Raw genomic sequence first — 22,287 nt, forward strand, 5'->3', positions numbered from 1 at the left:
TTAAGACATTTCCCCCTGAAACACATGAGTGGTGCTATAAATCAGAGAATAAACTGCTTTAAAATATTTCATATTTGCAATGATTTACCATAGAAATAAATAGTTTAGTGGTTTTGCATAACTAAATTATTACGTTGAGTGCATGGAATTTTCTCATTACCTATCCAACGCTAGCTGCGCCCTTCCTCAAGAGCAATTTCACATTTTTCAGCGGAGTGTCTGCTGATGGTGCCTACCTATTTATGCAAAAATCCTATTAATGCAAGAAGTTGTTAACTTGGCCGTTGAGGACGTCTGCATACTGCCTATGCTGTGACTGAGTAAACGCTATCAAATCCGTGCTTTATTATGCAAAGTCTTCACTAGTTTCGGGGAAACATCGAAGCCCAGTGAACATAAGTACACAGACAAGAAGGAAGTGGGCATTTGTGATTTTAACAACTGAACTGAATCGGTCTTGCCAGCTGCAGCTGTTGTGTTGGAGTTGGACGGTCATCAATTAATTTTGTTTACGGTCATTGACGGTTCACTTTTTAGCAGGCTGGCCTACTACTAGTACTAGAGCTAGCTGAGCGCAGAGTGCTGGTCGTCGAATTTGATCATTCGTTAAACTAAAACTAGCACTCGAGTCGAGATTGGATTGCGAATAGGATTGCAAATTTGCATCGTTGATATCAATTCCATCTTATTATCATTGACATCATGGACGGTGGACATCACGGAGCAATGGTAAGAAATATTTTGCACAGGCAACAACCACAACAGGGGTTTCAGCTGAGCTAGCTGAAACTCCAGCTCCTTGCTCATCAGGACATGTGGAATTCCTGATGAGCATTAGAGCTGGAGTTACTCTGGGGTCCGCTCATAAGTCCGACGCCTCATAGATCCGACGCCTCATAAGTCCGACAAAATTGCATCCCCTAACCAAATAAAGGCCCATAAGTACGACGCCTCATAGGTCCGACGCCTCATAAGTCCGACGCCTCATTAGTCCGACAATGGAAAAACGAGGTGTTTAATTTGTCGGACTTATGAGGCGTCGGACTTATGAGGCGTCGGACCTATGAAGCGGAGTAAATACATTTTATGCCTCATAAGTCCGACGCCTCATAAGTCCGAAATTTCGGACTTATGAGGCGTCGGACCTATGAGGCATCGGACTTATGATATGGCCCCATTACTCTAGTTCCATTAACTGGGGCGCTAGAACTGGCATTTCCACATGTCAAAGACGAAGTAATGGGGCTTTAATGATACTCACAAATATTTTTTGGGTTGAAAATCGGTGAAATTCAACCACTATTGAACAGGCATCATACAGCGATCATTCAAAAACGTTGGCTTTTATCTTTTCAACGCATTGTATATGGTAGTTCCTATGGACGTACATCATGTACACATGATACAAACACATACGTGAAGCAGGGGCCGGGACATGCCCGCGCGCGATCTACATGCAGAGTTGTGCCGAAAAACAAAAACTTGAACCCCTTCACAGGTGTGCAATCAATTGCAAAGAAAACGCGGAATAACTAAAAATGCAAATTTAGGAGCAGTTTCTGGAAAAAAAACCCTTTTTTTCTCAAAATACAATTTTCCTTGAAAATGTCAGCACACCAGGAGCCACGATTTTACAGGATGCTTTAGACTGTCATTCCCTAACGTTCAATCCAGTAAGATATTTCATGATAATTTGATCATTTCATTTTTTGATGTTTGCAAATGTTGTATTTTCCCTTTAATTTGTAATTGTAGAACATGAGCACTATGATGCCCGGTATGCATTCTGGGATGCACCACAGCGACATGCCTGACGGAATGACTCATGGCCCTGGAATGACCCATGGCCCTGGAATGACCCACGGCCCTGGAATGACCCATGGCCCTGGATCAGATCACAACATGCCCATGGGCCACTCGGTAGGTACAAGATGGCAGGTTTATGGCTTGTGACGATTGGGAAACCGTAAACATACAGTGGGGGGGGGGGGGGGGGCTGGACAGCTATGTTAGTTGGTTGAGCGCTAGTACATTGTATGGTGTTCCAAAGGTCGCTGCAGTGTTGCATGACTCGAGTCCAGGACTCAGACTCGGGTCCATCTTGTGTCGCAATTTCGGTGACACGGGACTCGGACTGGACCATCATTTCTTGGATTTGAAGCTATTAATGACTTGTAACTCGCTAGTCACATGGTTTTTTTTTTTAAATACCCAAAGAATGCTAATCACACGAACCGTAACGCACCACTTGCCTGGTGGTGTTGCAAATAATAAGGTTTGTTATTAAATGCACCCCTCCCAATTTTGAACAACAGCATATCACTTACAAAGGCCTATCACTTACTTGTACATGTCTTTTTCTTGAGGGAATAAACCCCCAGTGCATGTACATGATATTTTCTGAAATTGAAATTAAACTGATTGCTTCTCTTCTTTTTATATTCACAGATGGTGTTCTATTTTGGTGACAAGGTAACAATCCTTTTCCAGGGATGGGAGGTCAATTCCGTGGGAGGTAAGAATTGGCATGATTAATGCGTTTTTCGTTCAGTTCTGGTTCGTTTCTTGCATTTCAGTCTACTATTCTACTTTTTACCAAATGGCCTGACTGTTCCAGATTTGACTGTAAACTCTGCCCACTTGCGGCCGTTTTGCGAGCGATAACATGTATGTGCCTCTACAGCGCCACACATCATGTTCCAGCTGCATGCATCATGCTCATGCATGTCAAACTTTTGTCGGACATTTGGTAGTGGTAGCTTAGTCATGAATTTGATTTGTCAGAATATCATTGGCACCGCCGGGCATATAACTTGATTACTGGAGTAGTTTATCAGGCATGCAACTTTTCCTCGGATCTGCTGATTTCCTCATCTTGCACTTCTCGTCAATGCCATTACAAATTGAAAAACACTGTACAAAGTCTTGTGTGGTTTGGAATTTCCTCGTTGGAAGTTCCCATTTGCATGCCAGGTTCATGCTACTCGTTGTTTTACTCGTGGTTTTTCATCTTCTCGAGTACTCGTCCTTGTGCGAGTACAAGCAGGTACTAGCGAGTAGCGGTTTAGGGTTCACGGCTTAATACGTCCCCTGCAAACAGGCAATCACCCCCTCCACCACTCTCTCCCTAGGATTCCATTCGTCCAAAAAATCAATTTCAAATAAATGACTCAAAATGTCTCACAGTAAGGATATCTCAATGCTGAAGAATGTTGTGTGACTTAAACGCTATTTGCTAATTAGTTCCTTCCTGCCATTAGAACATGCAGGTCATTTTTCTGCTTTAATGGGAGTTTGGTTAACTGCTCGCAAGTACTAGACTACTCACGAGTAATTTCTCTGAGTTCTCGAGTAGAAAAATCCACTACTCGCCCAGGCCTAATCAGTGGGCAGAGCTACATGGAGTAACAGATCAGCCTGGTTTCTGGAATCGTCACTTTGACGTTTTTTCAGTCATGCAAATAACTTGCTTTTACAACTGTATTCTGATGTACATTGCATCAGGCACAGATTGCAATCGAAACAACTTGGCAAAAGCATTCACAAGCAACATTAAGTCATTTCATTCCATTAGAATGAAGTCATTTTTTTAGGGATTTTCCATCACGAAAAGTGAAACTTTTCAGCTTATCAGGTATATCATGTGTTGTCTCATCTGCTCTTAACAGTGTTTATGTCTCACTGGTATTGGAACTTGCACTTTCACACTATAATTAGGCCTACTACATCAACACTATCTCTCCCTTCCTGTTGATTTCAGTTTCATATCTAAAAATACAAGCAATTTCTAACTCATTTGGGAAAATCCGATCACGAGGAAAAGACGTTACATGAGCAAAGACTTGGGCATTTCCTTATGAGTGAGAAAGTGGAGGTTTTGAAACTGGTGAAATTTCATCATGAGGAAGTACGTAGGTGTAGCGTATGTGACACGTTCCTTGAGAAGGAAATAAGAATACAAGATTACATGGACAATAGGGAGGGCCCGGGGTGTTCAGTGTTCAGCCTTCAGGGTCATATGATCTGGCATGTTTTGTTTTCAGTCACGTAAGCCTAGCCTACTTGTGTAAACATGTTAAGAGGGACTTTTGGAAAAGTGTAAAAATAGAACCGACAATTGGAATCAGATCTCTGGGTCACATGAGTATGTAGTCAGCTCTGCAGTTGGGTTCTTTTTCATTATTGTAAATACCCGGTACCAGAAATCCAAGTAGAGTCTAGAGAGGGGCAATAAAGATTTAGCAGGGCAATAAAGATTTTGAGCAAAAAGAAAAACATGTTGCAATATACATTGTAAGGCCAAAAAAAAAAAAGTCTCCGGTTTCTGGTATGGAGCTTGCCCAAGAAGTGGTGCTGTGACACGTTTTTTTTTTTTTTTTTTTTTTATCTTTTGTTTTTTTTCTTCAAATGTCAGCTGATGACTGCAAATGGTGCTTAGCTAAACTTAGTGCAAATATATGGAAGTCCAGAGAGGCCACATAATGCTTATTCTCAATCGTAACCCCATCTAAAAATACGTTAAAATTGTGCAGCAGCAGGATTCCAGTCAAACCAGTGAGTTTGGCGGTTTTGAGACATCATCTTTCATTGAAAAAAAAAAGACTTTTTCATTTTGCCGATGCGCATGGCTACGGCGACGTGCTTGCATACCAGAAACCGGAGACTTTTTTGTTTGGCCGAATAAGAAACACAACATTTTATTTTTGGTCTTGGCCATGTGTTGATTACAAGTACCGAAATTTACTCAAATTCTCTGTTAACATAACACAAACATTCTTTAACAATTGAGATCTGGTGCATGCAGTCAATTTCAACTTTATTTTAACCCAAACTCCTTACATTTGTTTTTGCCAGAAATCCACCAAAAAGCCAAAGATTATGGACATGTACATGTAGTAACTAATAAACCATTTTTGGTCACGTGGAGAAATGTCATCTGCACTAGAAAGCAGGAAGTGGTGGGTCCGAGTCCCACCCGAGTGATTTTTCCAACTTTCACTCGGGAGGTAACAAACTGAGTATACAGTGTTTAAACGTCGGTGAAGGGCAAAACCTAATTTGATTTATATCACCTCGACGCAAAATTTCATCTTATAATATTTCTTAAACTTGGGACAGACATCACACCCCAAAGATGTAATAAAAAAGATTTTAAATGCGGTCGAGGTCTTCAAACTCGATTCTAGCAAACTACTACAGGCTTGGCACAATATGTTATTTTTGGGAACTCTCAGTTCAGTAGCTATTCCATTTTCAAAAGAAAACCAGTAGATTTGATCCCAGACTGAGTTAATAGTTAATACAAAACCTGTCTACTGCAAAGTCTTTTGTGTGATATCCTGGTCACCTTTGTTTGCCTCACAGTGGTAAGGCCAAAACAAAAAATAGTTCTGCTCCCGGTTTCCCTACCTACCCTATTCTGACAGCCCCTACCCTAATTTTTTTTATGGGCAAAATGAGGGAAAAAACCGAAAACCATCATCCTTGACAACACGCAGACACCTCAATATGATCGTGCACACACAAAATTGGCCCCAAAAAAATCCCTACCTACCTACCCTATTTTCAAATGCCATGTAATCGGAAGCAGAATTATTTTTGGGGGGGCCTATTATTGTTGGGAAGCTAGACTGTGGTAAACAATCCAAGAGTTAGCATGTGGACATGGACCATTGCATTTTGATCCCTTTGGAAAAGTTCAAGGGTGCAGATTTACTTCTTCTTTTTTTGACACTTCAGCAACAGCATTTTTGTGTCGACTAAACAAAGTTTTGGGGGACATGCTCCTAAATTCTGTTGGCTTGTCTGGTTCAAATTACATCACCACAAAGCAAATTCCATTGTACAAATACAAAGTTTGGAAAAATTTGGTTGAGCGGTACCCCTGAACTCCAGACTTTTTATGGACCTGTGTCATTCACCTAGTAAAGTCCTTGAATAAAGTACTAAGGTCAGATCGTAAGAAATCTGATATTTCCAGTGGAAATAGGCACAGGAAGCTGAAGCCACAACAGGTAACAGTTGTTTCCCAAATTTTCTTTGAAAGTTCGTTTCAACTCATAACCTGCAGTAAATTGGTGCAAAAATATAAGAAATTTGATATCTCCTGTGGAAAATGGTATGAGAAGTCAAGGCCACAACAGGTGGCCTTGTACACACCTTTTTATTTATTTTTCCACTGTGGGATGTGTGTGCATAAACATTGAAGAAATGGGTCAGACATCCTCAGAAAAAGCGAAATCGGTATTCCAACTGCGCATGTGCATCACAAGATTCGTAAATGTTTACTTTGAGATAACACAGCAGATAAATGCACACAAGTTTATGGGGGACGTCGTAACCGAATGTGTATTCTGCAAGTTTTCATGCAATCAGACAATGGAAAGTTTCCTTCGCACAAAAGTTAATGCATACAAACACCTAAAATTACTGAGATCGTGGCTATTTCGGTATTTGGACAATAACATTCGGTATTACTTAGTATTAAAAAAATTTGTCAATTTACCGGATTAGTGAAAGATAGTCCAAGCCATGACCGGTCCGGAGGGACCATAGCGCTCTGGGAGTCTGGGATGAACATTTGCATTGTACAGCGGGTCTCAACAAAAATGTAGCAGTCGAGCAACATTTTTTTTTCTGAGGAAACCAAATTGTTGTGTTTTGGGGGGGTAAAAACTTTACCATGAGATGATAGAGTGTTTCTTTTCCCTTGACAGGATTTTTGTTCTGTGTGATTCGGACCTTTTGTTTCAAAGCTACCGGAAAGCTTGTAAAGACTGTCAAAATCTGTTTGGGCCACTTCTCAGATGATATGGTATAAATGAAAGGCATTTACACACCATTTTTGGTATGTGAATGCCTTTCCTTAGATATAGGGCCTAGATATTGGAAAAATGGCCCAACTTGGAGTTCAAGTCCTTCATTGAATTAGCTGTATCTCTGGACTGGGGTGTCCAAATGAGATGGGAAAAATGACCATTGTGTAGATTGTAGAGCATTTACTGTACCTTCAGACTCTATAGATAAGTTTTGTGCAAAAATAGAATGCTGCCCAGTAGTATTTTTAATATTTATTGATTGACTGCTACATTTTTTATTGACACACGCTGTACATGTAAAAATGAGTAACGTGAGATGGTCCGTTTAGTTTTGCTACCCTGGGGGACCGTAGCGAGTTCAAGTTAGATTGTGACTTCAGGGAGCCTAATAGGAAACACTTCAACCCAGGGATATGCAATTGGATCCTGCAAACTCATAGAGATTTCCTATTAAAAAAAAGTACAAAATACTATAAAAAGTAACTTGAAACTGGCATGTGGTGAGATTTGTGATTGAGTTGTTTTTTTCTCTGTCCATTGCCGTCTGCTGGTTGGCTTTTCTTTTGTTTTCCTTTACTCAAACATTCTGTCTAGGTACGCAATTTCCTCACAGTTATCAAAGCAAACAGAAGTCTGGGCATGAATTCCTGTTCGTGGGGGACTGCGCTTGTGTTTCAGTGGAAACCAAGTTCATCCAGAGTTTAGTCCAGTCAGCCACATGTCTGAACACAAGTCAACTCAATTCACAAGTAACAAAGGATGAACGACGACAAAGAACGCCTTTTTTACAGTTCATGTGACCTGATGTGAGGGTGGACTTCAGCAATGTGTGATTGACTTGTGAGGGACTTGCGATGACGTGATTGCAACTATGATTTCCTTGATGTCTCCTGGCCATTGTTCTGGGTCACAAAAGTATGCAATGAAAGTAGTTGAATACAACTCTCACCCCCAAAATGAGAGCAAAATCTGAACCATTACAAACTTTTGGCTATTGCAAGTTTCCAATGGCTTCCCATACAGTATACAAGTCACTTAACCCTAACCGCCCTGAATCCTCCAAAATCCTTTTGCAAATTGGAGGAATTTGCAGGATTGAGGTTACATGGCAAAAGTGCATTGCTGATTTCGGAGTAGGCACTGTGTCAAGGTCTTGGGCCGGACCTTGTGTTGTTTATGCTCAGCCGTGCATAAATTTAGTCCTTGATTATACTTGACATCCTCCGCACTGCTCCAGGATGTCACTGCCTCTGCCTCAGCCTATTGACAGTTATAGCCGGAGGATTTTGCAGGATTCAGGCAGTGGTCACCCCTCCATGGACCATATTCAAGAAATAACGGAGGATTTTGCAGGATTGAGGCTACATCCTAGCAAAAAGGCCTAGGGAGTTAGGGTTAAAGCACACAAGGTTCTACACCAAAAGTTTTTGGATTGAAGGGTAAATTTCAGGAAGAAATATCCTAAACCTTCAGCTTTTTAAAGAAAAGATAAATAGTTCCTACATGTGCACTTCTAATTTTACCAATAAGATCTCTACCCACCAATCCTGCTAATGATGCCAAACCTCATCTTGTTTGTTCCAACAGCTCTGGTGGGTTCCTGCTTTGCCGTCTTCTTCATGGCCATGCTCTACGAAGGTCTCAAAGTTTTCAGGGAGACCCTCTTGCGGCGTTCGGCCGTCAACATCCGCTTCCACAGCATGCAGCTGTCTAAAGGCTCGGAGGCCATGCTGACTGAGACCCACAGTGCCGGGGAGTAAGTATTAATAATAATAATAATAATAATAAAACAGCATTTATATAGCGCAATTTGAATCTAAGATTCCTCAAAGCGCTTTACAATAGAACAAGAAACAGTAAAATAAAAGTAAAATAAAAGTATTGATACAATTTGGGGATCAAATTGCCCAGCTGCCAGTCGGTTTACTCTGTACAGTAAGCTCCGTCGATATATCAATATTACTTGATTATTCAATATTATTTTGATATCGATATCGCCGATAGCAATGTTTTAATCTTATCGAAATATCAGAATTTTTGATACTGAGGAATGATATCGAAAGTATCGAAAGTGCATCAGATTATCGCCAAAATAAATCTCCCGTTTGTGCTTTTACTTTGTGTTTAACGTTTGCTGTATAATGAAATAAAACCCGGCAGCAACTTGTGCTTGTGACTCAAAATGCCAAGCGGCATCGACTTGTGCTCTGGAATTCGCACAAGTAAGACCTCAAAAGAAACCGCCTGTTCTGGACAAACTGTCAGTGCTGAGATTTGTTTAAAAAAAAGAAGTTTTAAACTACTTATATATTTTTCCAATTGACCAATCAATCATGACTGTGGATGGAAATCAGTTTAAGCTACAGTAGTGCTTTGAAAAATAGCCACCACCAACACAAAATTTCAAAAATGTTTTGGAAGCCTGGGAGTTTATAAGTAAGATGAGTAACTATACAGCACCGTTAATATTTTTGGTGTGTGAATCGTTTCTTTCTCTCTGCAAACATGTAAAAGTAAAAACATTGCACACAGAAAAAGACATTATTGAATCAATCACGTACATGTATGGATTATATTATTAAATGACCAGACATGTTTTTCCTCACTTTTCCCCCATTTGTTTTCTTTAGTTTACTGAAGTGACAAAATTTGCAAACATTACAGAAATTACGGTACATAAAATGTACATGCCCTATATACGGACATACGTGCATGTACATGTTTACATGTACATCCATCACAAGTAAATGTACAATAATACATGTACATGTAAATGTATACATGTCAACCAAAGTTCGTGGATTTTTCATTTTTGTCCAATCTCACCAACCCCTGTTGTAGGATTTTGCGATACCGTTATCCCCCATCCCACCACTCCCCGGCACGGATTTATGCCACTGCTTAAAGGATTGATCTATTGATGGCCTGGTTTCCATTTTTTTTTTCTCCTCCCTAGATCGCGCCTACTCAGCGGAAGTCATTTCATCCAGACTCTTCTCCACATGGTCCAGGTGACGATCAGTTACTTCCTGATGCTCATCTTCATGACCTTCAACGGTTGGCTGTGTATCTCCGTGGTCCTTGGAGCTGGCTTGGGCTACTTCGTGTTCGGCTGGAAGCGTGCCATTGTAGTGGACGTTAATGAACACTGTCACTAACACACAACAACAACCCCCCCTCCAACTGTCCAGTATGCAATTCTTCTGCAACCAAATTAAGTCACTGACCATGCATATAACACACCCATTTACTTCCCTGAAAAAGATTAGAATATCCTCTAGAGCTGTGAATCGCAATTGAAAAGGTGACATTTATTTCACTGAAAATTTGGACTTTAACATGAAGAAAGAAAAGAAAATCCACTATTGAGAATCTCTGGCATCAACAACCACCGACATTGGCCACCAGAATACAGAATATGCCACCCGTGCAAATAGTGGCAACCCGTACGTAGTGGCCACCCGTACATAGTGGCCATCCTTACATAGTGGCCACCCTTACATAGTAGCCACTTCTACATAGTAGCCACTTGTACATAGTGGCCACTTGTACATACATGTAGTGGCCACTTGTACATAGTGGCCACCCATACATAGTGGCCACTTGTACATAGTGGGCACTTGTACATAGTGGCCACCCGTACATAGTGGCCACCCGTACATAGTGGCCACTTGTACATAGTGGGCACTTGTACATAGTGGCCACCCGTACATAGTGGCCGCTCGTACATAGTGGCCACCCATACATAGTGGCCACTTTTCTGAGTGGCCAAACACTCGGGTTCACTATGCAGAAAAACATTTCATTGGCTGGGCAAATCCTGTTTTAACTACAGCAACACGGGAAAAATATGATATTTGTTGGCGCGGTCAAATGGTGATTTCCCACTATTTGACAAGGGCTCTGTAATTTTCTGTGGGATTGGGGGATGTGTGCGCATTAAGTTGGAAGTTTTGTAAAAAAAAAACAAACAAACAAACAAACAGTGTTTATTTTAAATTGTGATGTGTCCAAATCACAACGATGGGCAGTTGATAAACTGCAGGATAATTTATGCAGGATGTCAAATGTGATGATAAATGAAAAATTATACAAAGTTAATAGAATGAAAAATGACCGTTTTTGGAAAATGATGGCCTGCAGACGGAGTTGTGATTTTAATTGGTTTTGATTTAAATTGTACAAGTCCAAATTGACCCCAAAAAAGCCACTACAACAACTTGAGTAAATTCTAATTCGAAAACCAAGAACCACTGCAAAGCCCTCCCCCCCCCCCAAAAAAATGTGAGGATGATTTGGCGTGTTTGCTAAGAAAAACTATCTGATTTTGGCACTGTTCCTGCTTCATCTGAAAAGCGTTGCTTAAGTCCCAGAATTTTCCATTTAACAGTAGATTAATACGGCCACACTATGCCTTGAGAAACAATTTTCTACCAATGTGCCGTTTTAAAATCTTAGTTTCCTCAAAGTACTAATTAGGGTCAAAGCAACAAAGTATGTTTCATAATAGGAAACTATTTTTTTATGGCAGCCATCTTGTACTTCCCATTCAAATGTACATTCCAGGAATGCTGTCATTTTGCAAACTTGAAGAGATTCAAAAATATCATATAACAATTTTAATATTGAGTTGTACCCTTCGCTAATGAAACTTGTAAACATTGTCTTTTTGTGATAACAAATTACAAACTTACTCAGATGGGTTTAAACTCACCACCCGTTATTTTATATTACTCGCATTTAAGCATGTTGTAGTATGAGTGGGTTTTTTTTTCAGTTTGTTTTTCAGTTTTTTGCAAGTTGTGTCATTTGTGTACAAAATGGATATTGTGTTTTACCGTGCTTTGGGAGGTGCTTTTTTAATTTCAAATTTTCAACAATTTTTATTAACAACTGATTTTGCATGAGTTGATAGATTTATTAGTGAAGAACCAGCTTCTTTCTCTTCACATTGGGCCTGACGTTTCGAGTTTAAGTTTAGAATTATGTATCATCGGTTGATTACATGTTCAATTTTGGGAGGAATCTGAATGCTTAATTGCAAAAAATTCTGGAGAAAAAGGCTTATTGTTATATGGTGCTTTTGGCTTTAAAAAAAAACTTTATGTGCGCTACTTTGTACATTCATCTGCCAGGCTAATTTTATTGATATTGAAAATATATTAAATTTTAAGTTGGTAAATTTATTGACAGGCTTGCTTCGTAATCGGAAAGTGTAAAGAAGTTGTGTCATTCATGCATTTTAAGTTTTTATGAATAGGTAAAAATTAAGGAAGATTATTAAAAGAAATATCTTTAATACCTGATATTCAGCGATGGTTTCCAATGAACATAATAATTTATGGAGATGCAAGTAATACTGTAAAACAATGAAAGTAAATAATTAATATTATCTACTTTGTGTACTTCAAAAAACTGGTCCTGGCCAATTATAATCATTACAAAATGCACAAAATGTCACAGAAATATTCATATAATTCACATACATGAAGAGTACTAACCACATTAAAAGCCCGAGGTTGTTTGAAAGTCCTGCAGGGAACGCAATGCGAAATTAATCCAAAGTTGAGGTATTTATTAGTACCATGATTGTTTTAATAACCCCAAAGTGTACTTAGCAAGTTGAAAAGAATAATGGTTTTGTTGATATCTATCTAGAAAATAAATTGTGTTTTTCATGCAATGATTAAAAATTAAGGAAGATTGTTAACAGAAATGGTCTTCATATCATTGAAATTGGACGCTGGGTTTCCAATTAACACAATAAGGCCAAAAACAAAATAGTTCTGCTTCCGATTACATGGCATTCGAAAATAGGGTAGGTAGGTAGGGAATTTTTATTTTTTTTTTTGCCAGTTTTTTTGTGTACGATCGTATGGAGGCGTCTGCGTACCGTGTAGTCAAGGCTAAAAGGTATAAAGTGATGGTTTTATAGGGTGGTTTATTTTTTTCATTTTCCAATAAAAAAAATAGGGTAGGGGGTGTCAGAATAGGGTAGGTAGGGAAACCGGAAGCAGAACTAATATTGTTTTGGGCCTAATTTACTGTAGATAATAGTGTAAAAACAATTTACATAAGTAATTAATACTATGTTTGCTTTAAAAACTAGTCTTGGCGTGGTATATTCATTGCAGAAAGCACAAAAGATCACAGAAATATTCATATATATTACATACATGAAGAGTACTAGTCCGTTAAAAGCCCGAGTTTGTTTGACTTTTTTAAGCTTTGGCAGGAGCTTCGTGGTCGATCAGTCGGTCGGCCCCGGTAACTTTGACCAAAACAGGCGCCCTAAGTTTCAGATAAAATTCAACTATCAAATGACCAAATATTGACCAATTGCAATTAGTATTTGCACTCTTAGCGAACGTTTCCGGAACACGCCCCTTTGTCTCGATCGATGCGCATGAAACGTAACTTTGACCCAAAACAGGCGCCCTACGTTTCCAATAAGATTTAACTATCATATAACCAAATATTGAACAAATGCAATTAGTAAATTGCACTCTTAGCGAAAGTTTTCGGAACACGCGCTTTTGTCTCGATCGATGCGCATGCGCGTCCACTTTGCATACGAAGTGAGCATTGATCTCCAAATAGTAAGACAAAGTGAGACACTCCGGAATCGGGCCAGAGCTCATTATTGTGCACTCGCGCTTGTTCAGATTTGCTTCATGGCGCTGTCTGTTCAAGCCGATTGCTTGAATTGCAGTCTAAACAGTGCCTCAATAACAGTAATTCAGAGAACACAATGCAAAATTCATCCAAAATTGAGGTATTTATTAGTACCATGATTTTTGAATAACCCAAGTGTGTTTAAAAGAATAATGGTTTTGTTGATATATCTATCTAGATTTGTTTTTTATCAAGACAATTAGATGACTTTACTTTTCAACCTTGACCGGTTCTTTGTCATCAGGGTAATTGTTTTAATGCGTTTGATTTTTAATGGTTAGTAATAGAATGTAACGTATCAGATTTAAGGATAATAAATATAATTTTCTTGATAATAATACTGAAGAGTCCTTTATTTGTTGAGTTTTTTGGGGGTAAAAATATTCAGCAATTTTCGAGGCGGGACTGAAAGGGCCTCAAGAACAAGCAAATTTGTTGCTCAAGAGATTGATAAAATATCGACTATACACGCTTGACCCTACCTCATCAGAGCTCAGTGGCGTAGCCTCGGGGGGGGGGGGGGGGGGGGGGGGGGGGGTCCCCCCCCCCCCCCCCCCCCCCCCACTGAGATTTTGAGTTTCTAAAAAAATTATCATTGATCTACATGACGCCCCCCATGAAATGTTCCAGCGCCCCCCCCCCCCCTGAAAAATTCCTGGCTACGCCACTGCAAGAGCTGTGGAATGTTACGTCACAGCAGAAAGAAACTTCTTCTTTTCTAGACGACAGAGGGCGCCCGTACGTTTATATGAAGTCGTGTTTGCAAAAATTGTTACGCGAACGAAAATGTTTTTTGGGTGTGGCACAGTGAGAAATATATTTTCAGATTGAATTGATATTTTTTAGCATTGCTTTCCAATGAGACATCGCACGAAAATAAATCGGCCCTCGATAAGTAATCAAGTAATTAATTTCAACTTTTGAATCGATTTCTGAACTGGAGCGCGCCATTTAAAACCACTTTTTAAACCGGTACAAAGACCTGAAAAAATAAACAAGCAATTCATTATATTGTTACAGGACATTATACTCCTTTCAATTTCGTTCGGAAAAGAAAATCGACATTTTGAAAAAGCACGTATATACCAACTTTAAATAGTCCAAATCAAATCTCTCCCATTTTGCTTGAAGAGATTCTGCAAGGGCCTAGAAAACATAACTTTAAAAAAAAGTCATCAGTTTGGAATATAAAGGATTTATGTGGTCAGTCATTTGAAGAAAAGCTACTCGTCATGGACAGGATTCGAACCTGTGCGGGGAAACCCCATTGGATTTCGAGTCCAACGCCTTAACCACTCGGCCACCATGACTGCCCGAGAATTTAATAGTGAAATGAATTTGGGAAGATGGGGTTTTTTTTCTTCATAAGTCAATCAAGCCAAAAAATCTTTGACGAACGAGACCTCCGTACGGAAACTTTAATTAAGATCCTCAGGCCTCGTCAAGGCAGTAGTCCTCCCAAAACTACTCTATGGTTCGGGGACCTGGACCACATACCGGCGCCATCTCATGAAGGGTTTGGAAAGGTATCACCAACATTGTCTTCGACGGATCCTGAGCATTAATTGGGAAGAGAGACGCACCTATCAGCGTCCTGGAGGAAACGAACAACGCAAGCATCGAAGCCATAGTTATCCGTAACCAACTGAGATGGGCGGGCGCGGCCTCTACTCAGGATGTCGGACTTTCGCCTCCCAAAACAAGTGGTCTTTGGTCAGCTTCGAGAGGGGCTCAGTTCAAGAGGAGGACAGAGGAAACGCTTCAAGGACACCATGACAACTAACCTCAAGAAGTGTGACATTGATGTCAACACATGGGAGACACTTGCACTGGAGCGACATTCCTGGAGGAGGGGTAGAACACTTTGAACCAACACGAGAGCAGGAGGAAAAGCGCAAACGGGCCCTAAGAAAAGAGCGAGAAAGAACCCAGCTCCAAAGACGTCCAGTTACTTCAGGACTTTCCTGTCATGTATGCGGCCGAAGATGTGGCTCAAGGATCGGACTTATCAGACAAGAGTCCACAGGGACCAAACTGAAGCCTGCGTCCTCGACGACGACATTAGCCTAGTTTCCTCTATCATTTCCCAATTTGCCCAGAAATCCAACCAGAAGAGTGTCGCATTTAAAATAAACAGTAAATCTGTATTTGACAGAGAGTGGAGTGTGTACCAGGCTTCTGATTTCGAACCACCCATGCTGCATTTTCCTGTTAAAATTAGAAATTTGTCTCAGATATGACGACTGTCGAGTAGATCATGTCGTGATGGCCGAGTGGTTAAGGCGTTGGACTTGAAATCCAATGGGGTTACCCGCGCAGGTTCGAATCCTGTTCACGACGAATTCCTTTTTTATGCTTTTAAAGCATCGTTGGTCTTGCGCAATTCAATTTTTTTAAGGTTCAAGAGTTTTAATTGTCTGTTGTCAACCGGCCGGGCGTTGTGGCGTGCGCCTGTAATCCAGCGACTTTAGGAGGCCGGGGTTGGTGGATCGCATGAGACCGGGAGCTCTGTGGCGTCGTTCTGCTCATGACGATCGGGTGTCCAGGCTAAGCTCGGCATCGACATGGTAGGCCCGGCGGAGGTTGGGTTACCATACCAGGTTGACTAAGGAGGGGTGTACCGGCCCAGGGCGGGTAACGCAGCAGGCAAAAGCCCCCGTGTGGAGCAGTAAGCGGGATTGCACTCGAGAATGGGAGGCGGCTCACAGCCTGGACAATACGGCGAGACCCAACTCTTTTGATTTTTTTTTTCAGGAAGAGTGGGGGGGGGGGGGGAGGGGGAAACAACTTGAAAGAGGGAGGAGGAAAGATTGCCCCAATGGGTGGGGGAACTTTCTTTTTTGGAAGACCTGATTGTTTGACATTTTTGACAATTTTTGGAAATAGAGAGTTTGCAGAGAGCGCCCTCATTGTGGGCAAGTTGTGCCTAACTTGCAATACTCGTGTTCTTCAAAATATTCTATTGTTTCCTCCCAAAGAATGTTTACTTTGTATATTTTATTTATACGGAACATTTTGGACGTTTTCAATCCCTCTATTTTGGGTTACTCTTGCGACCATAATGCACAAATGATCTTCCGAATTATTGCCAGGCCGCGGATAATTTGACATAGTAATTATTCCACAGCTATAAACGTGGGCGGACTTTTCGGGTTTTCGGTTCATTTTTTGTCTTTTTTTTGTGCGATGTCTCACTCAAAGTTGAATAACTTTTGTATTGCTAAGAAAACAGCAGTTTAAAAAAAACACAATCTATTTTTTCGGGTGAGACTCGAAAAAAAAACAAGAGTAGATCAATTTTGAATTCATGACAATGAAAGTAAAAAGTGTATATTCACGCGTATCACAAAGGGACAGAGAGCTGTCCGTATTTAGGGTGGTCTAAGCAACTTATGTATAACACCACCACCCCATCCCCATCGACAAATAAAAAGCACGCAAAAACAGTAACAAATTCTAAGAAAGTTATCTCCGGCCGAGCAAACGGCCCCAGCAGGGTCCCTGGAACATATCACATGTACATGATGTTATTGGGTGAGGAAGTTATGCGGATTCAAACTCATGAATAAAATTGATATGTCGTATGTACACACGCGAAAGAACTGTGACATGAGAGTACATTAATATACCCATTTACCTTACTAATACAGAATGACATTCACTGTCGACTTCATTTGTTTCAGCCTATACCAATTAATGTTAATTGTGCAAGAGTCTATATACATTTGTATTTACACATTGCAAGCGTCATGCTAAATTAGCGAACTGAAACTGCGTCACAGTATCGGATTTCGATTATTTATTTATTTATTTTTTTAATATACTTTCCGTTAATATATAAGCTCGGCCATCTAGCAAAATTGACGTCATGCTTATCCATTATGTGGCCGGGATTTTGTGGTTCATTTGAATGACAAAAGCAGACCCGAAATCTTTGAGTCAACAAGGCTGAAAGTTTAGTGTCCCACCGACGGATGAGTGGTTCCATTGTGCCCATTTATTTTGTAACCCGTGCACACTGTACATTTTTCACCGTACAAACTGTGTATGAAGTAATAAGTTTGGTGGTGGAAACTTTGCTGTTTTTCTTCATGTGAATTTCTCCATTACTTCAACCTTTAAGCCAGTGGTCCGGTGTTATTTGAATTACCTGTCATCCCTGGAAAAGCACTCTTATCTGTTACAATCTACAGGTAATTAATTTATGATAAACACCACAACAGACGGGATTGCTCCATATGGTCGAGTTCGCAACGAGTGGTTTGTACATTATTTATTCATAAGTGAAGTGTCAACTTTGTGTTTCCAGCTAGTGTATATTTGCTGGTAATATCATACCAATAGTGCAGACCACCGAGGCCGTGTGTTGTGTTGCTAAAGTGTCTCGTCCATCGTACATGTTTTCCTAACTCACAGCAGACAATGTGGAGTTGTATCGTCTAAGTTTCTTGATGTCAAACAAATTTCATCAGAAGAGGAAACATACGAGTCGCTCAACGGTTTGGTGACAGATCAGAGCAAGCAGTTTCATGTAGGCTGTAGTACACCAGACACAGCGAACTCCGCCCAACCGGCCTACATTGCGTGCAGTTTAACTGTATAATTGTACTATAGGTAAGACATGTAATTAATAATAATAATAATTTGTTTTTAGTTAGAAATAATGGGTAAGGTCAGTCTTTAAAATGATGGAAAGAGTGAAATATAGGCTGACTGCATATTTTTGGAAAGAATGTTGCATCCTGACGCCACTTCAGCGGTTGTGTACAAAGTATTTTTTCAGTATTTCCTGACAAAATTGGAAATGTTTCTCAGTCCAGGATTCATGGCTTATCATCATTTTAGCAATGACTGACCTTCATTGAGATGATACATGAAGAAAAAAAAGTAGCGTCAGTTTGCAACATTCTTTCCAAAGAAGACAAAACAGTACTTGGGGACTGATGTAACTTTTGTCAGAATTCTGTCAATATTGAGCATGATTTTTTAAATGGTATTTGGATGTTATATTAGTTCCAATTCCAATTATATTTGTGAAAATTAGGTTAGAGCTGCTGTTTGGCCGGTGTTCGGTTATAGACCATAAATGTGCATATTTATGGCTCAAATACTGGACTCCCTCCGCATTGACAGCCACGCAACCAATACATGCAAAATTGCCTGAAAACTTGTGTTTCCAGAAATTTAAATCTGGACTTTTTTCCCACTTGATTTCGTTATGGAAGCTTCTATTCAATAATTTGGTATCTAGATATCCTGTTATTTTTAGGCGAAATTTGCAGAGAGTTTGTCTAAAAAATAAATGCAGTATTGTTCTCTCTTTTCTCTCTACATCTTTGAACTTTTGACTTTTTTTGGTCACTATTATCCAGGCTAGTAGGTTCCCTAGCCAATATTTATAGTGAAAAACAGCCTAGATTTCAAACTCTGCAGACATGTTTTCAGGACATTTTACTTGCATGCATCTTGTGTGTGGCTGCACCAAGTCCCAGTGTTTAAGCCACATATGGGACTGGTGTTTGACTTGAGCTAATTTGGAAAGAATGCAGTGACGTGACGCCACTTTTTTTCACCAAATTATAGCCGCAATTGGCAAAGTCATTCAAAATATCGAAAAACATATAGAACATGAGAAAACAGTCAAAATAAAAATGCATCGGAATTGTGTCTCTTCTTCTCCACAGACTTTGTACACAACCATCAACTTGTACTCGATTTTATTTCAAGTTCAACATGCCATTTGATGTAAAAGTAAGTACATGTATTAGTCTATACGGTTGTATCATTTTGCTATCCGAGCACCACACATCTTTATTATGATCATATAGACGACGTATCAAATTTCTTATTATTTATAAATTGTAGACAATACTGCTGTTTGTGGTTTATTTATTACGGCGGTTTGGTGTATGCACTATGCATTAGTTAGTTTTGCTGCCACGAAGCCTTGCAAAATGTGGTGCCCGATCCGTTAATGAATGGCCATTTTCCAACGTGTTCTTTCCCAGGATATGTTGGAACATTTTCACTTCAGTGCGAACGTGACGATACTTTTCAATGGCTGGCATGTGACGACGGCTCCTGGTAAGTATTTTGTTTGTATATACGGACTCTGCTCCACGCTGCAGCAAGTTTTAATCAAAATTGCATAAAAGGTCAGTTTTATACAAATAAAACTGATATTATCGCTCATATTTGTCAAGGCAATTGTTGTATACGCGTGACACAAGGCCAGGGCACGATTTCGGACTTTCAACCTTGGCACCGCACGGGTATGTGGCTTTTCAAATTATGTACTTGAAAGTGTTTTACCAACATCGACCCTGTAATTATCTCGGTGTGAGTCCTGAGAAAATTGAGTTGGACTTCTGACAACTAAATGAGGTGGCCACTTATTCTACAATTTGTTCCCTTTTGCGGTCTCTTCCGAGTACGAAGTGTGTTTTCCCCCAAGTTATCTATTCGTCAAATATAAGAAAAAAAGTACAGGGCCGGCTACCTTGCCCGCATTATGGTTAAAACATTGCTCAAGTACAAAGAGCAAAACTTCAAAATTGTGAAGAGAAGTATTCAAGCAAGCCACAGCACCCCTTAGAATTTCAGTCTCGTGTCTTTGGCCTTCCAAAACCACAGGCCTGAAACTCTGATACAGAGTTGCAATAACCAAGTCAATGATCCCATACACAACTCAAATCACAGTCACAAGTCTAATGACAAATCAATCAAGGGTTGAAGTCAAATCACAAGTCAGTCAAAAGTTGAAGTCAAATCACAAGTCGATCAAAGTTGAGGTCAAATCACAAGTCAATCTAAAATCAAATCACACGTGTATTACAAATCAATCACACGGCAGGTCAGAACAGCCTGTCTCTTGACCCAGACTCCTGATGCTGAAGTATAATAGTACTTGTGACTGACATACCTATGGCGACTTGTGTAACTTGCGATACGATGCCTTGCGATGTCTTGCGATGTATTGCGATAACAAGCCTGCGGTAATCTCCCGTCTCCCTGCCAGGTATGCTAGGCAGTTGTGCCGTCGTCATCCTCCTGGCTTTCTTCTTCGAGGTCCTCAAGACATTCCGGACCCTGCATCTCCAGCAATACGCCACCAGCGTCAGGCATCGGATAGTCGAGAGTGCAACGGAGAAAAGCCGAATTCTTGAAACTCAAGCCGAAGGAGAGTAAGTAATCTTTTGGGGTGAATTGCTTTTAGAAAAAAAATACCTCGGACATTTACCTCGGACAGTTTTGGGAAAACGCACTTCATTCAATGGTCGTTGAACCAACACACCACTCCCTGACGCATTGAACATTAAAATACATTGTATTCCTAAAAGATTCATTCACAGGATACCAGCATTTTGCATTTGGCATCTTTGACATTGTTTTCTGAGGATTTCGTTGGCTATTGGGCGTGTCTAAATTTGACACCACAAGCCGTATTGCATTGTGTACGCGCTGGCTGTTTGTCAAATTAAAAATATATAATGAAACCTTGTCGCTGAATTGGCAAAAAAAATACAGTTGTAGCGCAAGTCAGCAAACCCAAGGGCGGATCCAGAACACAATTTGGGGGGGGCCAAAAAATTTTTTTGGGATTCTAGATGCTCTGTGGTGCGATCTGAGGCAATTTCTGATCACTTTAACCAATGTTTCTTGAGGAAAACATGGTGGTGTACTCATTGCCTGCCTTTATTGCGATGTCACATAAAAAAAAAAAAATTGGTTTCGTTTTTTTGGGGGGGGGGGGGGGCCATGACCCCCTTTGGCCCCCCTCCCTGGATCCGCCCTTGAGCAAACCTATATTATTTCAATCCTTTCCATTCTTTTTGTTGTTGTTGACATTTTAGACGTCTTAAAATTGGGTCATCGTAAACCGTATTATAAGAAAACACTTTTCAAACGGCCACGTATAAATAGCATGTCTCGGTTATTTTTCCAATACGCAGACTCAAAATTCTTAGTTGGCCGCACGGAATCCAGTCTTTGCTACATGTCCTCCAGGCTGTGATTGGCTACATGCTTATGCTAATCGTCATGACGTATAACGGCTGGTTGATTCTGAGCGTTCTGATTGGCATAGGGCTGGGCTACTTTGCATCGGCATGGAAGAGGAAAATCCACGTCGACGTGGAAGAAACTGCGAAATAGTACATGTACATGTAGTCGCTCAAGAATATTGATCTTCAAAACCAAAGAAGAATGTATCCATCAAATCTCCAACAGTTGTATATAAAAATATAATCTTGAAAAGAAAAATCATGCAGCTAAGATAAAAATTAAAGAACACAGACTCTTTTCCAAATCATGGTAGATGGTTTTCCAAATCAAGATTCGAACCAACCAACCGATCCCGTTAGCTCGGTGGTCGAGTGGTAAGACATCTGCACTAAAAAGCAGGAGGTCGTGGGTTTGAGTCCCACCCTAGTGAATTTTTCCATCTTTCACTCGGGAGGTAACACACTGAGTATACAGTGTTTATACGTCGGTGAAAGGCAAAACCTCATTTGATTTAAATCATGGTAGGTCGCCATGTTTGAAGATGAGTTCGCTAAATATTGTACAATATTTTAACATGATGTACATGTGCGCGTATTTACACACGCACTTATAGGTGATATCAAAGCGGCACATGCATCATACCTCCCCGATTCGGCCGGCACAGTTGTCAACTTAAACTTACTATTATACAAGTCTCATCCATAATATACATTGTCTTGTGAATATTTCTCTATGCATATAAACTAGTACCGATAGCAGCAATTAAATTTGAAATATTCATGAGCGCTTT

At 40.2% G+C, this 22,287-nt stretch overlaps 2 protein-coding genes and 2 non-coding genes across 4 annotated transcripts; 3 read left to right on the forward strand and 1 right to left on the reverse strand.

Moving 5' to 3' along the window:
• The first annotated feature begins 270 nt into the window (after positions 1-270).
• On the forward strand, positions 271-12,153 carry LOC119734319 (high affinity copper uptake protein 1-like). The gene is made up of 5 exons (XM_038207754.1): positions 271-729; positions 1,756-1,920; positions 2,449-2,515; positions 8,406-8,574; positions 9,775-12,153. The coding sequence occupies exons 1-5, from the start codon at positions 703-705 to the stop codon at positions 9,974-9,976; spliced, it is 630 nt and encodes a 209-aa protein (XP_038063682.1). The 5' UTR covers positions 271-702; the 3' UTR covers positions 9,977-12,153.
• A 2,568-nt stretch (positions 12,154-14,721) lies between these two features.
• On the reverse strand, positions 14,722-14,803 carry Trnas-cga. Its single transcript has one exon. It is a non-coding gene; the product is annotated as a tRNA-Ser (tRNA).
• Positions 14,804-15,752: 949 nt separating this feature from the next.
• Trnas-uga lies at positions 15,753-15,833 on the forward strand. Its single transcript has one exon. It is a non-coding gene; the product is annotated as a tRNA-Ser (tRNA).
• A 3,344-nt stretch (positions 15,834-19,177) lies between these two features.
• Positions 19,178-21,927, forward strand: LOC119734497 (high affinity copper uptake protein 1-like). The gene is made up of 4 exons (XM_038208031.1): positions 19,178-19,244; positions 19,502-19,577; positions 20,512-20,677; positions 21,446-21,927. The coding sequence occupies exons 1-4, from the start codon at positions 19,227-19,229 to the stop codon at positions 21,645-21,647; spliced, it is 462 nt and encodes a 153-aa protein (XP_038063959.1). The 5' UTR covers positions 19,178-19,226; the 3' UTR covers positions 21,648-21,927.
• The last annotated feature ends 360 nt before the right edge of the window (positions 21,928-22,287 follow it).

This window comes from Patiria miniata, unplaced genomic scaffold (assembly GCF_015706575.1).
Source record: "Patiria miniata isolate m_02_andy unplaced genomic scaffold, ASM1570657v1 HiC_scaffold_27, whole genome shotgun sequence".
NCBI lineage: Eukaryota > Metazoa > Echinodermata > Asteroidea > Valvatida > Asterinidae > Patiria > Patiria miniata.